Source organism: Cariama cristata, unplaced genomic scaffold, assembly GCF_000690535.1.
Source record: "Cariama cristata isolate BGI_N322 unplaced genomic scaffold, ASM69053v1 scaffold18998, whole genome shotgun sequence".
Lineage (NCBI taxonomy): Eukaryota > Metazoa > Chordata > Aves > Cariamiformes > Cariamidae > Cariama > Cariama cristata.
Window position 1 is genome coordinate 10,638 of NW_009629630.1, and position 27,138 is coordinate 37,775.

Here is a 27,138-nt window from a genome sequence, read left to right on the forward strand (position 1 = left end):
AGACAGTGAGGGTGCTGCAGCTCGGGGCCTGTCCTGATTCATCAGGGCAGACGCCAACTCCAGCATTCACTGCCCAGATGCTTCTCGTGCCCATTAAGGTTCCTGGCATGGATGGGGGAAGCTACGGCAGCAGCGCGGTGTGGGAACGTCCAGTTCTGCTCCAAAGCTGTACGGTCGGTCCGTGGAAGCTCCGGATGGGCGCGACAGGGTTTCTCCAAGATTCACCGTCTGCTGCTTGACCTTGGCGTAACTTGAGAGCTCTCAGTACTTCGGCCACGGAACCCCGAAGCTGTAACTTCCTCGAGGAAGCTGCCAAGCAAAATTAAGGTTAGCAGAGACAAGGGCCAACTTTTCACTCATGCAGACAGAAAGCAACCACATGGCCTGGCCTCAAGCCTTGAAACAAAACCAACAAGTGCTCTGCAACCTCAGAGCTATGAAAACATCTGTTTTCTCCTCTGGTGTCACTGGGATGGAGGGACAGAGTCCCTCCTTGGTATGTAGTGATGGTGGCAAAGAGAAGAAGACCTGCCCACGATAGCATGGGATCCAACAAAAAACCCCACCCAGAACTGGGATCCTGGTCCCAACGGTGATGCTCCTTCCCCTCACCAGGCTCATGTCAAACCCAGCAGCTCCCTCCCCAAGGAGGCAGCGAGGAAATGTCAGGGACTGATGGTCCCTGAAGGGGCACATGAATGGAGACACTCAGATCAGGGCTCATCGCCTCCAGCGAAAAGGCATCGGGGGTAACCGTTTCCCTCTGCCGTTGAGGGACAGCAGCAGGGTGGACAGATCACCCTCTGATCAACCTACTCCTCCAGCTGCTTGCAAGGGGAAATGGGGGGCACTGCCTCAGACTGGGGCAGCTACAGTTAGGAGACACTAATCCAAGAGGAAATAAGTGGAGAATGCTCCCATTTTCCAGTGACAGATCCTCCCACCAGCCAGGATGAATTCAATGAGGGAGAACAACGTGCAAAACTATGGGACTGCAACCACCTGCCCTGGGGACCAAAATCCGGAGCACCAAAATCTGGAGCACCCAGCATGGATCACCAGGTCAACATCTTCACTTAACACAGCCATTCATCCTTAAATGCCCCATCTCGTTTGGGAGGTCTCTTGTCTCTCCCCGTGCCGTAAATGGTAAGGCTTCCAGAACGAGGGTGGCAGCTCCTGGTGGGCTCCGCTCAGCATCTGGACCTCGCTGGCAGCCCCACTCGCCTTTCAGCAACAATGCCAGGAAGACCAGCGTTCAGGCTTGTTTTTCTGCTCACTCTCAGTCTTCCTGTGTGGATGATAAGGCAGGAAGAGGCAGGGTGGAAACCTCCTGCCGAGGCATCCTTGACGTTTCACAGCCAAGGCTTTCTGGAAAGCAGCCCCTTGAGCAGCCTGGGTCACTGCTTGTGCCTCACGCCCCAGCTCCTCAGCCTCATCCCAGCGCTCACAGCTACAGCAAGACCCTCCCTCCGATTTCCAGCCTCTTCAGACCATATTCAGATCTGAATAATGAGCCACGTGGAAACCTCTGGGCACTAACCATTCATTCAGCTGGATCTCAAGAAAGTTTCAACCCAGTAAAATGCTTAAGCAGGCACTCGGCTTCATCCCAGTCTCTTCTCTGTATGATTTTCCAAGGAAACTTCAGGGAGTTTGGGGGCGAGACCCCAAGGAACCTATCACTTTGAGACTTATGCACAAGTTTGCCCTATAAAGCCAAGCCCAGAGCAATGGTTCCACACAAAACGCAAAAGACAACACATTCAGAGACACAACTGAATAGATGAACCACTTCTCAAGAAAAAAAATGTCAGGTGGAGATCAGCTGCCAGGGGCTGGCGTTGGCCAACTGCAGAGGGAAAAAAAGAAATATAGGTCGAAGCAGGCAGGGAGCACACAGCAGTGACCAAAAACGTCTGGGAGTCAGGGGGGCTGGGCTCTGTGTCTTGCTCTGGTTCAGATCCTGAGATCCTGAAATGGGAATCTGCGAGACCGTTCAGTCCTAGCCCAAATCTGTTTCCACTTAAGTCCCATTATGTCTTTAGGAGCAGAGTTAGGCTAAGCATTTGATAGTTTGGAAAGTCCCGCTCTGGAATGCTTGCGGTGCGTCTTAAAAGCCTTGTATGGACATGGCTGAAGTCGCGATCACTGTGGGAGCAACTCTGTCAGCAAAGAATTTCTGCTGCGTGCAGGACTGGGGTCGCATGGTGCTGGGTTAGGTGGCAAGAGAGATGATTTCTACCTTGATAAGTATGCAAAATGAATTTCACCCATTCTGTCACCAGGCAGTCTTCAAAGGCCAATTTTATCCCTGAAACATGCCACGGCATTTCAGTTTCCAGGCTTACACCTGCCACGAGCACAGATTTCATTTCTTATCTGAGTGGACGGGTAAGTGCAGCAGGCTGAGAAGTAGGTATACGTACGGAACGGTGTTTGTTGGAGCTGCACCAAGATCAGCTGCATCATGCCTGCAGGCCGGCAGCCTCAGCCCTGCTTCACAAAGCACAGCGGAGCTTAATCCAGCAAAGCACGCCAGAGCAAGGAAGGCTAAACCTTGGAAACACAGTTGTTTAAATAGGTCTAAAAGTGGGTTAAGGTTTGAGACTAATTTGATCCTTTCAAGAGGGGAAAAGAAAAGAAACCTTTTGAAAGAATAATGCTTTAAAGCTCCTTGCATTGTTTTTGTTTGATTATAGGCTTTTACATGCTTCCTGCCCGCAAAAGCCAAACAGGAGTGCGGCTTACAGAGGTGAGTGTTAGACTAGGACCGAAGCTTGGAGCTAGTCCCAGCTTCACGACGACAGCTCACTCCTGCCCATCGCCGCTGCTCCCAACCTCCGTCTTTCATGTGACTGGCCTTGTCTGCAGCACACAGTGACCAGACCCTCCTCTCCCGTGTGCTGATACAGCTCCTGCCCAGCCCCTCCAACACAAACACCAGAGCAAGCCACGTGCGAGTGAACCTTCCCATCCCATCCCTACACATCTGCCCGAGAAGTCTCTGAAGCCAAAGGAGCGGTGACGACTGCCCACAAAACGAAGCTCCGGCCCACTGGCGTTACTTCATCGCAGTTCCTTACACCTGCCCGTCTGTGCAGTCGGGGAGGCAGCTAAATACTTTGCAAAACCACAGCAACGCTCCCACATAAGATCTAATGAGGATATGTTACCAGGAAGATGGTTACTCTGGCAATGCGATACCAGTTTCTAGGTTGACTCATGCCTTCAATATGCTGATCAAGTTATCTGAACATTAATGCTTTAAAAAAAAAAAAAAGTATAAAGAAATAAAAATCAGGATATACCACAAATCCTGCAAAAATGTGATTCCCCTAAACCAGGTCTAAAGTAAGTCTACCTGGCCATGTTGTGAATCTTGAAGGTTTTAAAAAAAATAAGAAGAAAAATAAAATCTCATGCAAATGCCTGCACCAGTTTCCAGATCTCAACACCGCACTGTTTAGAAATATGCATTCTGGGAGGGCAGCAGCCTGATTTATCAGAGGTGTACAGGAACATTGCTTGCGCTATGGTCATTCAGCTCTGTGATTACAGCTAGAGAGCTGTCCCTCCTCCAGTTTTATTTTTAGGCATTAGAGTCAGGCAGACTTGGGTTCTTAACACAGAATGACTTGCTTTTATTTTTAAAGGGGACTCCTGTTTACTTGCTCTCTGGAGAGAAAGTTTGTGTGAGTGGAGAGGGAGATGCGGCGAGACACTGTCACTTTATACTTCAGGAAGGTATTAAAAGCAAGCAGCACAACCACCTCTGAGCATCTCCTGCACAGAAGGTCTCCCCATTAGGAGTGCAGCTGATGTAAAAGCCAAACTCCCATCTGCAGCGGGGGGGTGAGCTGGAGCCCAGTAAAAACAGACAGTGCTGCGGTTGTCGTTATTTCCCAGGAAGCCCGAGGATCCTGCGAGGAACAGAGGGAGAACCTAGCGCAGTGGGTACACCCGCTCCAGCTCTGGCTGGGAAAGCCTCTGACCAGGGTGCAAATACCAAACCACACGGAGAATCTGAACCGATCTCTCCACTCTACTCCAAACCCTCCCTCCTGCCGTGAGGAAACACGGCTGGTCCAAACAGTCCTCCCAGGGACACAGGTATCGGTGACCAGGCTCCGCCAGCTAAGCACACCGCAGCCGCGTTTGGCACGACCAGGCTATTACTGTTAACTGGGTAAGTGGGTCAGGCTAGCTCTCCCCCTGGATTAGTCCCCCTGTGCTTAACCTGTGCTCTGGATGAGTCAACCCCATGCACCAGATGTTCCTCCTGGTCTTGGTCTTCCATTTTTAGCCGACTATTGATCATTTTTTAACTCTTTCTCCTCAAAACCCAGCAGAATTTCTTTGAAATCCATTCACCTGTGCAGGAAAAGAACGGAGCTGGTTGCCTGTGAGACTGGCAGTAAAACTGTTTGCCAGCAGCAAGGAATCAGCTCCCTCACTTTGAATTTTCTTTAGGAAGCAGGGGAAGCCAGAGCCACTTCTTCCCAGCTTTCAGCCCAGAGATGGGGAGCAGTTAGGAGGCTCTCTGACTTCTTTAATTCAAAGTCCAGTGATTATGTTCTTGCCTTTTCTCTCCCTGCCCTAATGTCCAGGATCTCTTTGCATTCTGTGTTTTGGTGCGAGCCCATGACTCTCCACAAACATTAACTTAAAGAGTAGAGAGCAACTGAAAACCCACAGATTTAACTCCAGCACAGTTTTGCCCAAATTCATCTGGTTCCTGCAGGTAATTACAGATGTTGCTACGCTCAGTGTTAACGAATGGCACCAAGTCAAGAAAGAACTCTCACTTTCACCATAAATACAATTTAGATACATATTACATATGTATTTTGTAAAGAACCTATGATTAATAATCCCCCAGCCTTCCAGCCCTTCCGTTACAGCATGTCGCAGGGAAAAAAACCAGACAGGAGCTTTACGCTCAGGTCTTCATTTATCAAGTGGTTCGACCCACGGCCAGATGCAATGGCGTAGCTGCAGACCGAGTCCCCAGCGTGAGCCCGCTGTAGAACTGCACGAAGTGGGCAGATGTGGCATTTCAACACTCATACACTGGGCACAGCTCTGCAGCGAGCTGTTGCCTAGGCTCGTCATGCAGGAAAACACGTTCGGGAAGGCTTTTTTACCTTTTTGACAATCGAGTCATAATAGAAGTATTTTTAGTAGGGCTGCCAAAATTTCAAAAGTAACAGAGGCAGCCAATCTGGTTTGATTAGAAAAACACTGAAAGTACCTTGACAACAACAGTTTTTTTTCCACCCTGCTGGTGTTCCTCAAAGCCTTACCAAACGCATTATCTGTGTACCCTCCTAGACTTAACAGCGTGAGGGTTGCCCGTTAACAGAAACGGAGGGAAAAAAAAGGAAGAATTAGGTAAACTGAGATGGGACAGACTTAAGACCTCATCTGCAGCAGAACTGAGCGTGCACAATCAAAGAGATTTTCTGATCTTTGGATTTCTGCATTTCTCTGGCTTTCATCACTTGACTTTTCAGCACTCCCACTGCTTTAATACATTATTTTTTTTCTCACAACTCTTGGTTACAGCCAGGAACAAAAGACCCAAGCCGCGTTCCCAACCCTATCACTGGCTGACCTGCCCATGGGGAATGGCAGGAAAGAGGCCAAGGAATAGGTGTGCTACATGGATTTATCTGTTAGATGCACAGAAGGGAAGACAAGAAACAAAATTTTTTGCATACCTTGTAAAACCACTGGGATTTTTTCAACCAGAGGAATAAACTCCAACAGCTGAGCCTGTTAGCTTCTGTAGCCTGATTTATTTATAAAGAATCCCTTAGACTACATGCCTCATTTCAGAATATGAGCATTGCTATTAAATGCTTGCCCCTATTTTGCATCTATTTGGATATAAATCCATGAAGATCAACAGGGACAGATTCTCCTTGCCATGACTGTGCAGCGTAAGGAAACTTTAAACAGGTACGTACTATGCCCACTTTGGGACTTGCTTTGCAAACACAGAATGTTGTATTTTTTCATCCCTACACAGAGTATTTTTCACTCCCGCACTTTAAAGCGTCTACGTAACGGTATATTCACTGGACAATGCAGATGGTCTCTTAAACAGATCAGCTTCCCACAAATATATGGCTCTAACAACATAACCAGCTCCAAAGGCTTGTTTGTCTCCTGCTTTATAAAAAAGCAGAATGGATATCCCTTAAGCCATCCCCCACCCTATAAACACAGATGTTGATCACAATTTAAGTTGGACTGGTAAGAACAATGAAAGCACAGGATTAGTGTGCTTACAGGGGCTGCTCAGCGCATTAATATAAAAATCTCCTTGTTTATTGTGACATATCAACCCTAATCCAGCAGAAATAAGCAACAGTTCATTAAAGGACGGCCAGCGGATTACTGGAGGAGTTGGGACACAATAAAATCTAGGTTTCCTCACATCAGACGCCTCGGTGTATTTGCTGAAATATCTGTGATCCTCATGCACTTTGCTAGAATTGCGGTGAACATTCAGGGGACAGGGAACTTCTTCATTTCTCAGGTGTCCTGAGAGAGTCGGCCTGCTCCACTGCACGGGCTGCTCCTCCTCCACATGTAGGAGCTAAGCAGGTCGGTCTTCCCTGGAAAAGGGCTTGAGATTACTGACTCAACAGTTCTAAGTTTTTATTATTATTAATGTGGCCTCTCATCATTAAGGAAATCTTATTCAAGGCACTAGGGAAAAGCAAATCATTTGGGGCAGGGCTGTTTTTAGAATGGGACCCTTGGCAGTCCTCATCCCGGAGTTCCCAGACAGGACCTTGTAGTAGTCAGCCCTTAAAAAAGCAACAGCTTTTTTGTTTTTTGCCTTTTTTTTTCCCCACTTCATTCTTTGAAATGCAAATTATGATACAGTATCCTAGTTTTTCTGTAAATAATTCAGAGACTGCGCCAAACATAGTCGCAGTAGAGGCCCTAACTAGCTAATGTTACTCATTACAGCACAGATCTAAGAAGCGGAGCCCAACAACGTAGCTGCAAATCTTGAACTTCATAAAGCAGAAGCGAGAGACAGTCCCCGCTCAGAGACCTTCTGGTGCGTAGAGACAAAGGAGAAAGTTGCCCAGCGTCACCTAATAGGGCAACAGCAGAGCTGGGACAACAACCTAAAGCTCAAACCATCTTACACCCCTCCTGCTCACCACACTACTGCCTGCCTTCTACTCAAAACGCCGCTGGTGAGTTTTCTCTGTTCAAAAACCCCCCCGCCCCGTGCCCAAGTGACAGTTTTTTGCTGAATCTGCTACACCGATACACCTTCGGGGCAGGTCTCAACCTCCAATATGGTGTGAAAAACAACACCAACACAGAGTAAGTATCGCTTACTCTGGTTTTTGTGTTTAGTGTTGCACGATGACAGTACAGTCCAGGTTCACAGCACAGATGCTGGTAAAAGTTCGATGCAGGCATGTTGGTAGATGTCAAAATTAGCCTCAAAATGCACTGATAGACTAAGAGGTTACAGTGGATGCCAGGCTGAAGGTGAACCAGGTTTTTTTTGCGTTCTTGCAAGATGACAATTTACTTAACTTCTTTCTTTTTATCAGTCAAAGAGCAGCTAGTGTGTCTGCTGATCTCTTTTTCTTACTATTTCTGGGCTTGGCTAAACCAGGATTTAGTTCAAAGGCTACTTTGTGAAGCAGAAGGTTGAGCAAGCTGGGTAATTTGGGCAGGAACTGGTCGATATTTGGGCTAATACAGACTTGCCTTTGTAACCCAGTTCATAAAAGCAATTTACTTCTGGGCTAGCATCAGTTCAGGAGCTTTCCAATCATCTGACATTAAGCTAAAGTAAGGGCCAAATTTCAGAGCGGGCACTGTGAATTTGGAGGGTTCGGGCCTTTTTTCTGAGCAAGTGATAACAGGAGCCACTGGATTTCCTTGCGAGAGAATTGTTACTGCTTCTGTGCAGGCAGCTTTGGAGCCTGAAGATCCCTTACAGGCACGAAAAGAAAGGGCAAAAGTGCAGGGATTTTAGAAATATCACGCTAGACTCCGATGCAGCAGCAGCGCATGTATAGGGTCTGAAAACCAAGCCATTTTTTAGCCTCCTCGCTACACTTGAGTCCACCTGTCAGTAACTGAGATCAATGAAGTGCTTGACAGCTGTATTTCTGACACACAACGCCGGCGGTGTTAATAGTGTGTGTTTCCTGAACTCCAGGAGACTGCTGAGGCACCCAAAGCTGTTAGCTCTGAAAACTGCATCCCAAATATTGAGAAGCGTTAACTTTTGCATCCTGTTGCAGGACTGCATTTCATTTGTGTTTCCACATGGTAACGTTGAAGCTCTCCTTCCATCCCAGCTCAGAGCAGGGCGCTCCCTTTAAGCTCAGAGCAGCTGCTGGACAACACCAGGTTCTCTCCCAGGACTTGGATTTCACCACGCTTCCTGCTGCAACACATGGGAGAGATGTGGGTCACCTGTCACATTCCTGCCGTTTCCCTCCTTCCGATAACCCATCGCCTCCTGGCCACAGCAGCGTCATTACGAACGGGGAGAGAACGGCGTGGTAGAAAGGAGCGAGGCACGTAATGGAAGAATTCACGCTCCTTTGCTTGGCTAGCAACAAGCTGGGCTGATAGGAAACAATCCCCAACGTGGTCTACATTTTCACCTGTGCTCAAACACTCAGATGAATAATTTGGGTTCAGGAAATGTTATTTGTATTTATAAACCAGACACCTCACAGGAAATAAACCAGGCATTCCACATTGACAGGAATTTTTGGCCAGCTACAGCAAAGCATTTGCAGGTTTCTGTACAAGCCGTCTGACTCCCTGTAAATCCCGACCGAGACCCTTAGGAATGGCTCGCTCAGCTCAGTGCAGGGGATGTGAAATACCAACCGCGTTGCCTGACACGAGACCTTCCAGCTCCGACAGTCAGCTGCTGGAACACCCCAGAGACAGTGACCTAGGAAATCAATGAAGCTCAGCGTGGTCAGCGCTCCCCGGCATTGCTCGGTTCCTGGAGGGATTAAGCCCTTACAAATGTCTGGCCTCCCAGGAAAGGCAACTCGGAGCGTACAGCAAACCAATAAGGAAAGCTCCGTTCTCCAGGGAGAAATGCAAAAGACCCAGCCAATACTCTGCAGGCTCGTGGGCGGCAGAGAGCCTGCTAGCAGTGTAATCATAGAACTCACTTCTAATCATAGGTACGTTAACTCCACTGCTATCAAACGCAGTTGCTCCAGATTTCACCAGGAGCAATGAGACCGCAGTCAGTTTTCAGTTCCTGTGTGCTGCACTGGCTTCTCATTCCTGTTAGAGTGTGCAGTGAATTATAAGCAGGAAAAACTATACACATCTACTTCCCTGCCCTTGAATTCAGTAAAATGCACATTAAACCTTCAGCTTGGTAATATGTCCCTCAGCCATAATGAGCAGAGCTGGGCTCGGACCATTTACACACATTTCAGGGTTTTACTGCGTGGTGAAGATCCCTCAGGCGTCGCAAATTCATGCTCACGTCAGCAGTTTTACGTACGCAGAATCGACAGCGAAGAGTACGGTTATTACCTTTTTGTGTTGTGGATTGTGGTCCCACCCAGGACGATCCGGACCCCCGGGTTGGTGCGGTTAAGGTTATAGACGGTCAGCGCCTCTTCGTACGTTGCCCCGCCAATGACGAACACAATAATATCTTGGGGCCTGCAATAAAGACGCAAATGTTGAGACGTGATCAGACAAAACACAAGGATAAATCCTGTACCACTCACAGGTGCTGAGGCAACGATCCTGATGATTTCTCTCCCCAGACCATGTCTCATTTCTGTGATGTGCTGGGCTCGAGACTGACAACAACATGTAGCCCATTACATCGCTTTTAAAACGTCGTCTCTCCTAAACATTTACACAACGTGCTAACGGTCCTTAAAAGCCTCCTCAGCAACACCCACACGCTGCATCCCTGCGGAGCTCCACCATGACACACACGCCAATGTTTAATGCATGATTGAGACACTGCTGCGGCTGTTAAATTAAGATCAATTCAGGAGTCAAACGAGGACAACAGCGGTGCTTCAGACCTCTCAGGCTTGGTTTGAAGGGCACGGATCAGCTGCAGTTTTGCTGGCTGATTACAGAACTCCTGGGATTTGTGCAGCAGTCTACCTCTGAGGTTGCATTCCCCAGCCAGCCTAGAAACGCCGGATGGAAGGAGGGAAGTGCCTTCATCCGACAAAACACAAACCCAACCATATGCTCTGCACATTCTGCTTTCAAAGGAAGGCTGCACCTTCCTTGCACCACCCTCCCCAACCACTGAAGTTTTCCACTCTCAGGGACAGCAAGAATGTGCTTGCCACCCATAAATCAGCTCTGCTACCATCTACAAGCAGAGAGAACGATTTCTGCAGAATCTACACCAAAAAGGTGGGGACTGCATCCTGTCAGTCATCCTCTTGAGTCAGAGCAGTCAAGTCTCGACACCATTAACTTTCTGTTGCAGTCTCAAAACTCATCTCTGTTTTCCAAGCAGGTACTTCTGCTAGAATACAGCTGCCTGCTGCAGTGGGGGAAGCAGCAGGCATTCATCTGCTCTGTCTGTGCAAGCTCTGGATCAGTGACAAAGCAAATGGAGCATGAGACAGGGATGACCCCGGAACGCAGGGAGACGCTGGGTCTCTGGTTACTCCCCGCTGAGAAGCCAACCTGCAAAGCCCTCGACACCTGTTACTGCCCAGAGGAGCAACACGCATGTCGGAAGGACAAACATCAGGGACTTCTTTTTTTTGTCCATCCGGCAAGGATGCAGAAAGGTAAGAAAAATTAATGGAAAAGATTAGCGCACACCCCTTCCCAAAGTGATCTTTGTTACCAATAACCTTCCAAACCGTTAGGCTTTTCAGCAAGTTTGGGTTAGGTCTGCAGAAGGTGATTTGGACAGACACAAGGAGATTTCAGAGGTGCTTTAGAAGGTGCCAGTAGTCTCCCTTGGCGGGGTGGAGAAGGAATACTGCAGCCTCGACGCCTGGAACGTGGGAACCCCCCCGTGTCAGCCATACCCTCATGTGACACACAGCGCTGCTAATCCAACAACACAAAAGGCGTTGCGTTCAATACAGTTCTTCCCCAGGAACTATACAATTTGTTATCCTTGGGGACTACAATAATTCTAATAATGGCCAAGACTTCCAGTCTTGTGCAGTTTACTGCAGAGTTTCCGTGGAAAGAAAAAGGCTCAAAGCGGAATCCTTTGTAAGAAGTCAGCAATAGTGGAACGCGCTCTATTAGATGCCTCACACCTGCGCTCTCTGGACGGAGTGGCAAGTTTTACCCTGCACACGCTTTGCCCCTTCCAGCCAGGAGCAGCGGCGCAGGCAGTGCCACCGTCGGGAATTCAGCAACGCAGTCTGTGCCATCTTCGCTTCCCTCCCCAGGATTCGGTGTGCTCGTCTCTCCCTGCAGAGCTACGCCGTGTCCCCTGCACGGGAACAGCCTGTGAAATCTTCTGCACTGCAGCCTTAAGATAAGCAGGTTATATATAGCAACCGCACATTCAGGCTGTACAGGTTCAAACGTCGCACTGAGGCAGACGGAGGTTTTTTGCACCCTAGTGACAACACAAATCACTGAGCCAGCCCCAGGGGAGAGAAGAGTGCTCTACCTTGTCTTTTTAGCTACGGTCAGGCTTTGGAAACTAGATGCAAATATGCCCAAGTCTTTTGGGGAGGGAAATCAAAGGGAAGGGGAGGTACAGCAATGAAATAATCTGATAAGCCACTGTCAGAAAAAGTATACCTAACATCTCTGCAAGCCCGCTTTTATTGTGATGCACGTAAAAGATGTGCCAAGTAGGCCATGCCACACTTTGCTTCTTAGGAAGAATGTCTTTTAGGTTGAGAAAGTTGCACCTCCCCAAAGCCCAGGAAGTCAGTTAGGAGCTTTAGGGCTGAGGTACTGGTACTAACTGGGTCATGGGAGCAACGAAGAAACAAACCAGGCAATTCCTTACCAAGAAGTCTTCTGCAGACTTCTGCAAATCCACAGGATCAGTCTCCTGGTACCATAATTTATGCATTTTTGGTTCAAACTATCAAAGCCCTAAGGAATTTAGATGCTGAGGTCACACGGCTAGCTCTCATAGGCTCCTCTGGAATATTTTAACATGTACCAGCCCTTAAATTTGCCATCGCCTTTCACTGGCACCATGCCACCAGCCTAACCCTGACCCTAGGGTTAAGGATTAAGCCTGGCATGGGGTCGCAGAGGCAGAACTATCGCCTCTCTCCCACTTCAGGTGCCTTGCTCAAAGCATCCGGCATTTACCCTGCCGATTCCTCACAAAGCAGAAGTGAGCGAAGTCACGCAGAGGCAGGCTGCCACAGAAAGAACAAAGGGATCGTGGTGTTCTCATGAAGTGCCCAGGGAATTACTGCTTATATCAAGGGCAAATAATAAGCAATTTCGGAATAGGAAGAAACTCCAAGACTCTTATAGGATTAGTGGGAAAGCAATCTACAGCAACACTCGCTCCAGGTGTCGCGCTCCTCAGACCCAATTTGCGGATGTGGCTATGTATCTCCTCGGGTGAGCTATCAATTTAACAGCTAAATGCTCAAACACTTCAGACAGGAGGAAAAAGCAACTTCCCTGAACAAACAAGGACACAGTCACAGTTTTGCCTTAAAAAAAAAAAACACAAACCATACTAAACACAAGAGTGTAAATATGATTTAGGAATAGCACTACTTTCCCTAATCTTTAGGGCAGTATGTGCGAACTCAGATGAAAAAGCATACAGCCAAACGGTTCCACATCACATGCTGCACGCGGATGCTTCCAAAAAAGGAGATTTTATATTGGTTGCCTAAGGAGGCACCTCACCCATCCCTCTAGATGTGTGTCAGCTATCACCATTTCTAAATGGTTCCACATTCTTCCTCTCCTCAAGCAGCCAACAGGAACCTTCCCCTCAACAAAATCAGCGGGAGAAAGATCACGTCCAGTCCTAGAATACTCTAAACTAGATGGTATCGGTGAGTTCTCATGTTCCACATTTAAGTCGGAACTTTGACGGGCTTTCAGACACGGTTTTTCAATAAGCAGGTAAGTAACTGTGGTAATTTGAGCGGGACGTGGAAGGAGCCGAGTCCCATCCGGATCCCCAGGGAGCAGCCTGCCTTTTCCTACTGCCGTTTCATAGGCTGCTGCCTGGCTCAGGCAAAACGCTGAGGACCCACGTTTGGTTTTAAGACGTGCAGCGGTGACAGAGCTATCTTGTGGTCTGATTACAAACTTGACATTGTAAGTGGACTCTAGCCATCTTAGGTAAGCGCCGTCAGGCCCAGTCGGTCTGGTCGGGACAAATGAATGCCCTATTAGAGAAAAATCCCAGGTCAAAGCATAAACAGAGGAAAAGCTCCACCCAAAGGGGAGGCTTTGGCAGAGCCTGGCCAGCCGAGCACACCGATGGGGTCACAAACCTGGGGAGGCATTTTGGTACGGCGTGTAACGCAGCCAGGGCTCCCGCAGGCTGCTGTGACGGAGAGAGGCTTCAGGAACTTTTCTAGCTAGTACTTTCCAGCAGCAAGGTGGAAGGGACGGCAGGCTGATGGCGTACGAGAAAAGGATGATACTTAACACAGCAGGAAAGAGAAGAGAAGCGAAAGAAAGCAGAATTGCTTATTGCTCTCTCTTAGGAACCCTGCTCAGTGCTTTGCAAAGATTCCCCTTCCTTCGCTGCTGCCAATTTCCACAGCTGAATTTGGACCGGGAGCTTTTCCTCCCCTGCAACAGTGCAATGTTTAATACAGAAAGAAACAGTTAAAAAGAATCCTTTCAAATTCTTTGCTGTTCAAGCAACTGCGTCCCTTTGATCAAAAAATACAAAGCCTTTCGCCCTGACCTTCTGTTGAACTCCTGCCAATTCCTGTAACACCAGCCTCTGAAAGCAGAGCGCAAGAAGACAGTGTAGCCCAGTTTGCCTTGGGCTGTGATTTATTACACTAAGTTTTGTGAAATTATTAAATTTAAATTCCTCGGTCAATTGGTTTGGCACTAAGGCAGAACCATCAAGTGGGCCTTTTTCTTCCAAACCTGGTAACTACAACCTGTTTTGAGATGAGGCCCCATTCTCAGGATATTGGATACTCGTACCTCAGAGATGACGCAGTGCTGTCGCCCCTGTTTTATGCAGCAAGTGAAGACAAGACACAAAAGTATTTAGGTACCTACTTTTCTGTCAGTTACAAACCCTCATTCCTACAGCTCCTAGGTCTTAAACTCCACCAGATCTACCATTCCCATCAGGAACCAACCCTAATAACCATGTGCCCTTACACTTTTGATCATTTTGCAGACATCTGACCCAGCAGCAGCACTGTTGGACCTGGCCACTGTCCCAAGGACAATCCCAGACCAAAGGAAGATTGTGAGAAATTTAAGGGAAAGAACAGCTTGAAAGCTCTGCCTTTGTTTTTTGAGATTTACTTTAACAAAACTACAGGATTCACGTCTTTTAGCTAAGAGACAAGGCTGTAGCCACCGCGGAGAAGGGAGAGAGGTGCAAACTCCGTTTCACTTCATCCAACTTCTGTTTTCCTTCAGTTTGAGGTAGGAATTAAACCCTTCTCGTGCTCCCCCAAATAAATTATTTGCATGTTAGTTCTAGCAGGATTCTCAGGGGCAGGTTCCTGTACCCTTTGCCAGAAACATTTAAAAAGGAATCCATGGGAAACACAGCTCAGGAAGATATAGGTGGGAACTGAAAACGAGAAGATAAAGGTCAGAAGACCATTTGTTTCTAGTTAGCTCAGAACAAACCCAGGTCAGGGATGCCTGGATGCAGTCACGGCTGTTCTGCAGGTCTCATTTCAGATCTACCACAAACCGCAGCCATCAACCTCTTTTTCTTGGGATGAAATCCATCTCAGTCGAGAGCTGGTTTCAAGGGCAGAGAGGATAGCACTTCTGTTGCTAGGGGCCTTGATATTTCACACCTATTAAAACCACCCATCCACCCTCTCCAAAATCCAGCATTTTATTTTAAAGGGAAAATCCAGAGCAAGGCAGATTTTATTTTTTTTTTTTTGTCTACCAGGGACATACACAAACAAATTGTCTCTTGTATGACTATAACTCTTTCTTCTTCATAAATAAAATTATTAATGTCTCCTGCTATCAGCCTAGCATGGAATTTTGATGCCTCCCTGCTACAAAATACAATTTCGCTTTCATCAGATGGATCAAAATGCCCCAAGGCAGGGCTAAGGAGGAAGAGCAGTGTGCGTGCGCGTCTCAAAGACAGCCAGACGTGAATGCTCGCCCTTTGACAGGCTTCTGCTCCTCCTACCCGCTTGACACTGCTGAAACTTGGTCCCCACGTCTAATGCTCTCCTGCTCCAAATGAGTCTGGGGTTTTCATTTAACCCAAACTGCCCTGCAACAGCCGCCTCGTTTGCTGAGAATTACCACCTTGAATTTACTTTCTGCCTCACTAAAAATGTGGCAGTTGCTGATAAAAAGCCAATAATACGCAGCGTGTGAAGGGAATGACGATTGTTCTAATGCTGCAAGTAAAAACATCTTCCACAGAACCCCGGGGCATTGAACAGACATTGGAGGAGATCCAGGGAATCGCTCTGATGATCTCATCATGGATCCCCCAAAGGAAGCAAAGCAACAGCAGGCCCTTCTCCTCAAAGGAAACTACCAAAAGAAGGAATAAGAAATATCCGACTGGCACGCTGCAGAAGCTTAATTTACAGAAAGGAAACTGCGGTACCAAAGAAAGGAGCGGTTTGTACAGCATGCCGTTAGAGGAGGACTCGTCATCTGAGGCCCGTATTTACCTGCAACGACTTCACTGAGAACAGATTAGCTTAGCTCCAGCAAAGTCAGCTAGAACCAGACAGCCAGAGCTCTTTTCAATCACAGTTATTAGCCATATTCAGCAAGATCCCGTTCTCATCAGGAATAGTAACTGGCTCAGAAGGGAGAGCTTGCAGTTGGACTATTTTTGGCACTCTACAAATAAACGCCAGATGGCATGGAGTGAAGTTAGGGGGCATGTTGAAATCCATCATGTGAACATCCTGGCAGCTTGGCGCAGTGGCTTTATCCTTTACCTGAGCCTTTACAACGGGAACGTCACACCCTGGCCAGCAAGAAAGGACAACTGTACTTCAGTCTTAGTGGCCCTCTCCAGGGCACCGACTTGAGAATACAAGGAAGACCTACACAATCTCTGCCAAGCTTAAGTTTTCTTCATCTACAGGCAAACACCAAAGCAAGCGGCAGCACTGGGAGGAGCAGATATATTCCCTAAAAGGCCCCACATACCTGTCACGGAGAGTGTTGGGACCCAGGTAGGGGTACTGGCTGTCCTTGAGTTTTCCTTTGATGAGCTGATCTAGTGTTTCTTGAAGGAGAGGCTGGTGTTGCGTATACACATTCTCAACACCCTACGGTGCAAGAGATGCTCTTGTTATCAATTAATACACCCAGGCAGCAAGCTAAGAGAGAAGATCAGCAAGGGCACATAAAAGGAGCATCATCACCTGATGGGCACATCAAGTGTTAACCACTGAAGTCCAGATTTAGAGAGGCTTTTCAGCAACTCACTCCCATTGTCTTCAATGCCCTAAAAGCCCAGTGCGCTTACTATCAAATCTCTGAAACCCACGGCACGTGGCAGTGCACTGCACACGAGTCCTGCTCTGTGACTGTAATTTTGACTAAAACTGTCGCTATTTCATCTGTAGTAGATCCATACCTTCAGTCCTTTGAGGAACTGTTTGGTGATGGCTACAGCATCCTTGGGACTGAACAGGTCACTGCCCCGGACCCGTTTCCCTCCGTACTCCACAACGGCAGACACCAGCTGTACAGAGAGAGGCAAAACCAGAATGCTCTTAATCTGGGAAACCAGCTTCCAGGCAGTTTTTGTCTAGTTAGGCTCAATGGAGGTACTGGAACGATGACCAGGGAGTCAGGGAGATCGATCCAATGCAGCACAGATAGAGGCAAGGGGGAAGAGAAGACATACTCCCCATATCCACCAAGCAAGTCAGTCTGCCATGACACTGCCTGCATAAGGAGAGAGGCTTTCATTTCCATAGTCTGCTGCAGTGATAGCAGATCTTCCATATAATGTGACATCATCCTGCTTCTCCACCTCCTCTCCAGCTGCTCACTACATTTGCCAAGCGCTGCCACCAAGCGCTGCCAGCCAAACTCCTTTTACAGTCTCCAGAAGTCCTTTGCCGCAACTATTGCCTATTCATGGGGAAACGGGGTGGGGAGGAAGAGGGGAAGGAGAAAGGAAGCGCGTTCCAGGCCCCCTTTACATGCCACACACCTGTCCCAGCAGACTCCTGGCATGCCTGCCATCTCTGCTTTATTCAATCCTTCATAATATCACTGATTTTGGAAATGGAAATTGAGTGATTAGCTACGCCTTTTAAAGTAACACCTGCAAGCTCAGGGTTCTTTTCACAAGGTGCAGTGCAATTCAACAAAAAAGCATCACGCTAAACTAAAGCAGACAAGCTTTATCCCAATTAACAATCATTTTCCACCTCTGTGCCCTCCTGTCCCCCTCGTTCATCCAGCCGAGGGAGAAATGCTGCAATTACCTTTCGGTATTTCTCTGAGACACCCTTGTTCTTGAGATCTGTCATCAGCCCTGGCAGGCTATTGCTGCTGTGCCGCTCGTAGTGCAGGGCATAAAGCATCACCAGCCGGGCAGCGTCAAACTCCGTCACCTTGGGGTTCTGCAGGAGACGCCGCACGTTCTGCGGGGAGAGAGAGAGCAGCACTAGCAAAGAGGCCTTCAAAAGGACATTAAATCAGACTAATATCAAGCCCACTGCCTAGCAACAAAATTGCACGCAGAAGGAATGCAAAGAGAATTAAATTGTGTCATAAGCAACAGAGCCCAGCTTCTTATATGCTCTGCGGTTAGGCCGACTGGAGTACAATGGAGTGCAAGTTGGTTTTGGGTCTCTCCGTGAAGCTGCGAATTCATAACCCAGTCCTGTTGTCCAACCTTCGCTCTCCATAAGGTGCTGCGGGGTGAGCTCAGGTTATCGTATGCCTCCCCTGCACGGGGGCATCAGCAGGCACTCACAGAAACCTTTAACCTCCGCCCTTCCCTTTCCAACTTGAGTAGAGCTACAACTGGCCCGTGATATTGACTGTCAAGAAAAAAGAGCTAGGACAATTACATGGATTCTGGTTTCTTTTGAAAGGTGTGGGGCATCAAAGTCCCCGATAGCCTTTGGATGTGAAAAGTGGAGGAGCAAGTATCAAGCATTTGGAAGCAAAGGAGGAAGGGAATTAAAGCATGAAAAGGAAAAGAAAGATTTCAGCACTGGAGGTAAATACAGAACTCTACATTTACTCGTTCTAATGTGCAGATCATTACTTTTTCTGCTGAAAAGAACACGATGCCATTGTAAGTATAAAGGCTGCATGTCCCAAAGAGGCTGCCTGTTAAAGTGCAGACCCTTTCCAGAAAAGTTTCAGAACCCCGGGTGCATGCCATTTGCCCTCCAGGGATCGCAGGCAGGATAGAATTGCTTGTGTAAGTTGACAATCAGCCATATAAGTGCTACTCCTTCCCATCACAACACAAAGCACTTATTTCCTCTCTGCAACCTCTCAGTCGTTGTGTCGAGTCGCAGAGCTGAGATAATGGAGTTAACAGAACAAACACCAGAGCCAAGTTGGGAGCTTAGGTGAGCAGTGGGAGTAATAAGCTTCTTAACTCCGAGCATTGAGACGGATCTCAGAGAACAGGCCTCAACTACCAGATGTGTTTGCAGACATCTGGTTAGGGCCGGACAGATGTTTTAGGACACAGCAAAGTCTGAAATTCTCCCTGTGCTGAACATTAAAGCAAAATAATCAGCCTATATTAGCTCAAATGCCCAGGAGCAGAGGAGCTGCCAGTTTTACAGTTGCAGAAACAGCAGTTTCAAGAGAGGGAGAGAACCAGTTAGGATTTTTCCACTCTGGAAGCGTACATTACCTTCCAACGCCCCAAAAATCCCAGCATATCTTTGCAAGATTCTCCCACCCTCCCAATACAGGTAGGCAACATGGAAACATTCAGTGAACAGCTGTGAAACACTGCTGTGAAACTGGTGTCATCTACCACGCTGATTCAGCTACATTTGCCGTAATTTGTTTGACTGATGCTGACTAATTACAAAAATACAGGATAAAATCCTGGCTTTCAGGAGGATCAACAGGAGTTTTACCATTAACCTCGGTAAGGTCAAGAATTCACCTGTGAGGGTAGGGACGGAGTCCCACGGAGATGTTTGCTTCCAAGATTTTTGATCCTGTGCTGGCAGCGCAGTGGCAATGCCTATATAAGCGGGAAGCGTGTAAAACAGAAAAGCTATTGTCCGTCTAAGGAGATGGGATTCAAAACCTCCCATTCATCTCTGAAGGCTCATGTACTATGTCAGGATTAATAAGAGACCAGGGGAAGAATAACCAAAATGTACTGTACTCAGGGGCCCTAGGCCACCAGAGGAATTAACAATTGCCGAAGTTACATCAGTGGGAGAACAATTCTGCCTTTATTTCATGGGCTGGCTTATTCTTCATTGTTTCTGTGCCCTTGCCCCTTCCACTGCCATTAGGAGACTGCAACAGGGAACAGCCTGGGGCAGTGCAGCTAAAGAGATACTGATCTCTCATCTAGAAAGATACCAGTTCCACAGTTTTGCATTTATTTCCTAGCTGCTACGTGTTTTCCAGTCGGTCTCGGTTGTTAGAACTACAACAGAGCCCTTTAGGCATGTGGCTGTAAGCAAACAGCGGGCAGCTTTTCTGCTTTAAAAACTGCAGAAATTCCTGGTTAGTCCAGACTAAGACCTGAATTAGCACCAAGGTGAACTCCAGTAACCACCCTGCCGTGACAGCGTGGCACTGGGTGAGGGCTGACCTGCCTGCGTCTCTGTCCAGTTTCCAGCCCTGCCGCGTACTCTCCTAACCGCGGAGCGGTTAATGCAACGCCATCATCCCCAAAAGTTCACATCATCCCTTTCCTCAATGCATCTGAGATAACTTAATAAAAGACGGGACAGTAGACCAACATTTTCCGAACAGGTCTCCAATGCCGAGCAGCCAAGTCTCAACACTAATGCTCTGTGCTGTTAATCATACCAGAAATGACAGATCACAGCCCAGACACGATGGGCTGACGGATTAGAACTCCAATATTTGCCTTTTAAACTGCAAAAACTTGATCTAGAAAGAATGATAGAGCAAGAGAACCTCAGAGGCTGTTTTCAGCAAATGCATTTTATGGCTACAGTCCCTCTTCAATACTTAGTCATCTAAATTCTACCAAATATAATCCTACCTATATGCTTGCCCATCTATATAGCTGCGATGACTTCAACAGGCCTATACTGATTCACATCAGCTCAGGATCTGGTAATACAGTACTTGAAGAGTCTAATATTATCCCCTAGCCACTCACTTGGAGCACAGAGCAACAGAGGCACAGACGATGCGTATTTTGGATCTGTTGAAGATGCTTATCTTTATTTTCTAGTCGAACTGCTTCTCCGGTATTGTCTAAAGGAGACCATTATATGGTGTAACTTCTACCTTAGCTATAAAAAAATTAAGGAATCGTTTTTTAATACCGAGTTGCTGGTTGAACTCGGCTATAATACAGTCACAACAATACTTCTATTTCCCCTGAATAGTCAGCAGCCACAATTCATCACTGTTGACACACTGTCAGATACGAGGTCAGGTCATGGAATCCAACAAGCCAGCAAGGGGTCAAAACTTCAGTCTCTACTCAGCTATAACAGAAGTCTCTGTCAGGCTTTTTCAGTCCTCTTTGCCAAAGAAATCTTTTATCTAAGAGCCTTTCCATTGGTTTTTATTTAAAAAAAAAAAAAAAAAAAGGTAAAACCCAGCACCTCAATGAATAGTTTGGGTTGGACAATTTCATGGATTCCATTTCTTCTCCTCCCCAACAAATACAACAAGCTTCTGCACGGGGCTCCAAGTGGTTTTTTTTATTTACTGGTGCCTGCACAGGCAGCCTGCCAGAAACCAACTGACTGCATATAATGAAGGAACGTTGTATTGTGAAATGTAAAGACAGAATTTGCAAAGATGCTTCTCAAGCCAGTTATTAACTATGATTCATCCCCATCTGAACTGAACAGGGAGGAGAAGAGTAATTCTAACATCTAATGGCCCAACCCGGCAGGATATCTGCATGCAGAACTCCCACTGACTTTTGGTATCGCACTTCCATCAAGAGAGGACTCACACGATCAAACCGTCTAGGTTCAGACAAAGGATCAAGGTTCAATTTTGAGCCTGAGGTACCTGGAGAGCACTGGAATGGTCATTCTGGCAGGCCAGTTCCTGCTCCACTTCAGACACCTCCAGCAGGTTCCGCTCACCGACCAGTCGAGAGAGCTCTCCCACTACTGTCACATGCTTTGATACTGTGCCCGACATCTTCTTGAACTGCGGGTAATTCTCCACAAATGCCTGCAAGGGGGAAACCAAAGCAACTGGGTCTTCAAAAGAAAAGCAAGAGCCAGCAGATGTGTACAACCCAGCCATAAATTGTACAAACTAATTTGCATCAACATAAGCAAGACCAGTGCGGGTGTACGGATGATCGGGCACCTCAATCCCAGGAGCCCATAGGACTTCTCCAATTACCAGGAGATTTCTGGAAGGGATGTGCTTTTTATTTATCTCAAAATAAAAAGATACAGAAAGTATCTCAAAAGACATCACCAAGATTCTTTAAATCTTGAGCAGTGACTGAATTAATAGCCTGTGCTCTGAGCTGTTGCCAAAATGACGCAGCTCAGATATAAAGTCCACACAGCCGTACTGGAGTAAGCCAAGAACTTAAACCTGAGCTTACCAGTTCCATTGCTGGCCTTTGGGATTCCAGCAAGCCCTAAGGAGCAGCTTAGGGAGCAGTCAGAACAAGCCAGCTCGCAGACCACGCTGCAGCGGTGCAGAATGGCCTATCGAAGCGCCTAGCCTTCAGCGAAGAACCACTGTAGTGAACGCAGTGCAAAAAGGAGGTTCTGGCTCCACAAAACTAGCGGGCCACAGCGTACAGACGGCAGTGATCTGCACTATCCTGCAGTGCTAAGTGGCTTTAAAAAGTCCAGTCAGTTACATGGAGACTGCCTGTACCTTCATATCTGCTATGGATTCCAGCTTTTGCTGCTCCTTAGGTTTCCTCCTCTGGAAATCCTCCATAAGATTCTTGATGTTGCTGCCAATCTCTGCAAAGTTCAGGTACATGTTCTGCACGGAACAAGACAGGGATCTGAGAGAAAGCCGTTCTAACACGAGTCTTGATGCAACTGGAACAAGGTGGCACTCTGTGCCCAAAACACTGAAGTGCCATTGCACATCAGAGCCAAGCTTGAGCGAGCAGCTCTGTAATTGGTCTGGGCTTGAAATAAAACTATAAAACAGACCCGTTATTTCATGTCAGATGCTACTTGCATGACACGCTAATTTTCACCACCTGCACAAGCTATACAGTACATCACCACCCCGATGCTCAAAGTCACTGGAAAGTTCCTTTCACATGGCAAAACCAAGAACGGAACCTGATCCCCAAATTCAGCTACTCATGAAGATCCCCACAAAGACACCTACGTTGGCATAGAACTCGTCGTTCTCGGCAGACAGGACCACCTCTCGGAGATCCTTGCTTATCCCTGGTACCCGAGAGAGGTCGATGCGGTTGTTGTTAATCCCCAGCAACTCGTGAACCATAGCCTGGTACGTCCACTAGCAAGGATGGTGAAAGAGAAAGGCAAATGATGCACTTAGTACAATAACAAACAGCATTGGCAAATTAATAAAATTTCAGGCCAAACTCAAACAAAGCCAGTTTATATTCCTCTGGTAACACACAGCGGGTCCAAACTGCGCGTCCCTCAAACTTTCGCCAGAATCTTGCGATAAGAAATAAATATTACTTCTGTTATAATTCAGACGGGCATCCCATGGTCAGAGGCGCTGGTGCAAACACAAAGGACAACCACCCCGTTCCAGGGTGCTCGCTGGAGGTATGTTCAAAAGACACAACCCTCTCGAAGAAGAGTAATGGGAATTAATGTTCCTGTTCCAACATTTCTGTTTGCCACCACTCTCCCCCTCCTCTGCCTGTGAAGGGTCGCGTCTTTCTGGCTGAAGAGGTTCCACAGTTACAAACCGTACACTTTCCTACATGCTCCTGTGCTGCTTCTGCAGCAGGAGCGTGTGTTTCTGCACATCAGTGAGTTACTACATTTATGCTGGGAAGACTAATATTAATCTAGAGAGAAAACGGAAAGCTGATCAGAGCGCCGACATGCCCGACACTCCATTTACATTCATTTGAATCTCTCTTCTGGACAGAAAATCTCCGTGTAGCAGATGCTGCTTTTGGTGCCTGGTGCTGAGTGCAGTCCTTAACTCTATAAACCACGTGTGAGCTGGGTTTCTGACTGTCAGACCACTCCAATAATACAAGTATCATCGCTAGCTCCTACGCCACTGGCGTTACACACGCGCTGGCTGCTGTTGAGGTAGGCCGTTGCCTGATCACCAGACTGCCCTGTGTCTAAGTGTACCCCACAGAAACCAAGAGAGACAAAGAGATTCTGCCAGAATCTACAGCACAGCAAAGGAAAAAAAAACCCAAAATATCACAATAGCTACGCAGTAAATACTACCACCCATCAATGACACACAGGGAGAAATACACGAGTGCAAGGTCACGCAAATAATTGTGTATGCGTGCTGCCAAAGAGCCTACACAAATCAACCCTTGGAAGGGGCACTGCCAAGGCACGAGGACCCTAAATGTAAAGCGTGTCTTACAGAAGTGCAAGCGGCCTGGTTTTCCAGGGTGCTGGCTACATCTGCCACTGAAGCCAGCACACACAATCCGTGCTCAACAGTCTGAAAAATCAGGCCACGAGATAAAAGAGGGATTTCAAAAAGAACGGGGGCGGGAGGCAATACTTTTTATCTTTCAAATATAAACCATGCCCTGCCAGGGTGTGAATTTCGACTCGCTGCTACCACCACAGGGCTCTGTGCACGTCCAGAACTCGCGTTGCTATCTCAGCCCTTGCACAACCGCGAGATGATTCACCTGGTTCAGAAGTGGGGTGATGGCATCATCAGACCGATCCAGAATAAGAAGTAAAGGAGGAACCTCTGTGCGCCGAAAGTCAAACAGCTCGTACTCTTTGGTGATTACTTGCTGTTGAGAAAAGGAAAAAAAGCCACTTGATCTTATGTATACCTGGAAAATGTTTCCTCTTTGTTTGGATACAGGTGAACAAAAAGTGAAGAGTTGGTGAAAAAGAAGTTTTGCTGCTAACGAAGAAATAATACGTGCTCTCAAAAGGCACCAGGTAACCTCCTGCAATTTATGACCCTCATGGGAAATACGGTTCTTTGGTTGGGAGCAGGCAGAGACGAGGGGTGTGACCCACCCCAAGCCGTGCAACAACATAAATGACAGAATTTACATCAATCGACTAAAAAAAGGGCGTTTCTCTCAAATGGATCAATAGGTTAAAAAATGAAACAAAATTTAAGAACACTGCCAAACTTTTTTAACAAGGCTCTCACCTTCACACATTCAGCAAGCCTCTTTGCTGACTCAGAAGAGAGCTGGTACCGAATCATGGGGCATTTCTTCAGAGACAAAAGCAGAGCCGTCAGCCCTTGAGTTGTCCTGGACAGCTGAGCTGGATCCCAGTTGCGACCCTGGAAGGAAAGGCTGCATATAGTACGGATGCACCGTCCTCAAACTCTTTTTCACACAAAAGTCTTATTTCTAAGTCTTAAACTCTTACAGTAAACTAGTTTGACAGAAGGAGGCCACAGTCCGGACTCCCCGGTGTTCCTCCCCTTGCCAGTTGCCCGTAAGGATCAGCTCTCCCCTTACAGACCCTCCACAGCAGTCTGCCTGCAGCACAGCCCACCACCACACCCAGTTTGTGGTGGCTACTGGTCTCTTTATTGACCATCAAACAAGGCCCTGGAGGAGCATTAGCTTTTTTCATACCTGGCAGCAGCCCAAGAGGTTGAGAGAAAAAACGTGCGGATTCACTGCGATGTAATCGCCATAGAACTCCTGCCAACAAGTGAAAGCAAATACAGATACACGTCTTATTCGGCCTCCAAGAGTACCTGTTCCAGCATCAGCCACATTAACACTGAAATCCTAAGCAACACAGACACGTCGACACTGATAATTTCTCCTTCCTCCACCCCAAACCTCTCAAATCCCTACGCTTCTGCTGACAACTCCACTGCCAATCTGGCGTGTGCATTTTTCGAGCTTGTAGCACTTCGTCAAGACCACAGACGTGCAGCAGCCTTGTGAAACACAGATGACAGCAGAACCAGCAGCGGCTCTGAAAACCTCACGGCAGGGAGAAACAGGGGACACAGGAGTGTTTCTTTCTTTTACTTTTTAATCCCACAGGTACGTTCATCTTTTCTTCCATCCGAGACTGTTGCACAGGGCTGCTGCGTGGCTGTTCGAGAACTACAGAGTCCTCCCATTGCCACGCCTGAGTTTGTTAGCTTGTACCTTCACTTCACTGGTGCTTTTGGATTAGGAAATCTATTTAAAATTTACCTGAACTTCAGCCACAACCTCCTGTTCATCAGCCTCAGCTAGCGACTTGACATCACTCTTACTGATCACGTTACTGAAATCTGAAAGAAAACAACAGCGAAAGAACAGTCGGGCTCTGCCAGTGACCACAGAACAGTGTGAGCCGATCTTCCTCTGGAGCAGGAGCAGATTGCAACAGAGATCCTCTCACCTTACCCCCGCAATTATTACGCAGACATTATAATCCAGAAGTTCCCTCCCAGGGAATATTACACGGCTGAACACAGCGACACGCACGTCTCGCTGAGGCCCCTCGCCTTTGCTGTCCTAGCAGGTCCCCACCCCCCTTTCCAAACCCGAGTCCCCTCTGCCAGCCCGGAGCCCCAAAGCCCGGCTCCCCGGCTCCGCTGCCTTCCTGCGGAGCGGCAATGACATCTAGAGGCTGCTTCAGCTCAGTTCCCACAATCTCACCAATCGGTACCTGGCCCGGGGGATCACACCTCAACACAAAACCAGCTGTAGTTGTTCTGCTTCATTTCCAAATCCACAGAGTATTCTGTGGCATGAGCTGGACAGGTGAGAAGCCCCCGCCTGCTAACGCCGGGCATTAGAAGATGCCGTGTAGCAGGTTTAGTCCAACGCTGGGATGTGAAGTTTATCCTAAATTATCTACCTTCAAAATTTGGGCCAGTCTCTCATTCTGTGCATCCTAGTTTTCCTTACAATAAGGGCACTTTGCCCCCAGCATCAGCCTTCTTTCATGTTTACGAAGCTTTAAAATCCCAGAAATTTTCAAGGATAAGCCATATCGGAGGAATGCAGATTTATGGCGCTGCTTTGTAAAGATCTCTTACGAGTTGCTTCGGTTTAATGATTTTATCTGGTACGTATGTACCCTTTGCTAAAAGAATTTGGTGACTTAAATAGCATAAAAAGTAGAATTCACGCGTTCTCAGCGTTTTAGTAAAGGCCTGTCAGCGGGAGCGGTCACAGTGTCTCACATCTGTATTTTCTAGTGAACACCTGATCGGTCTCTGACTGGCAAGCCTGCCTTAACCGAACGCCGCGGGACATACTTACAAATGAAATAGATGCTGTACTTCGGCCTCCGCAGCTCCTGAATGAGGAACTCCACGTTCTCCTGGACGAAAATAGCACCGAGGAGAGGAGATTTAAGAAACGTCGTATGAGAAGGGACTGGAGGGACCGGTGTCCCCTCACTGTCCCCATCGCCATCCCTTCTCCTGACCTAACAGTGCCCGACCCACTCAGGGTGACAGCAGGTGGGAAGGGAAAGGGAAGGGAAAGGGAAAGGGAAAGGGAAGGGAAAGGGAAGGGAAGGGAAAGGGAAGGGAAAGGGAAAGGGAAGGGAAAGGGAAAGGGAAAGTGAAAGGAAAGGGAAAGGAAAGGAAAGGAAAGGAAAGGAAAGGAAAGGAAAGGAAAGGAAAGGAAAGGAAAGGAAAGGAAAGGAAAGGAAAGGAAAGGAAAGGAAA

General features: G+C 47.6%; 1 protein-coding gene across 1 annotated transcript in view; it reads right to left on the reverse strand.

Annotated features, from left to right (window-relative positions):
• Nucleotides 1-221: 221 nt before the first annotated feature.
• VPS45 (vacuolar protein sorting 45 homolog (S. cerevisiae)) overlaps nt 222-27,138 on the reverse strand; it is a gene marked incomplete at its 5' end in the record, with an annotated part of 27,380 nt that continues 463 nt past the window's right edge. The window contains 13 exons of the mRNA XM_009705250.1: nt 222-309; nt 9,568-9,699; nt 16,333-16,454; nt 16,766-16,873; nt 17,628-17,786; nt 21,364-21,531; nt 22,201-22,314; nt 22,675-22,809; nt 24,164-24,274; nt 24,649-24,786; nt 25,088-25,156; nt 25,667-25,746; nt 26,726-26,786. Coding sequence (XP_009703552.1) covers nt 222-309; nt 9,568-9,699; nt 16,333-16,454; nt 16,766-16,873; nt 17,628-17,786; nt 21,364-21,531; nt 22,201-22,314; nt 22,675-22,809; nt 24,164-24,274; nt 24,649-24,786; nt 25,088-25,156; nt 25,667-25,746; nt 26,726-26,786 — 1,485 coding nt within the window. The remainder of the gene's footprint in view (nt 310-9,567; nt 9,700-16,332; nt 16,455-16,765; nt 16,874-17,627; nt 17,787-21,363; nt 21,532-22,200; nt 22,315-22,674; nt 22,810-24,163; nt 24,275-24,648; nt 24,787-25,087; nt 25,157-25,666; nt 25,747-26,725; nt 26,787-27,138) is intronic.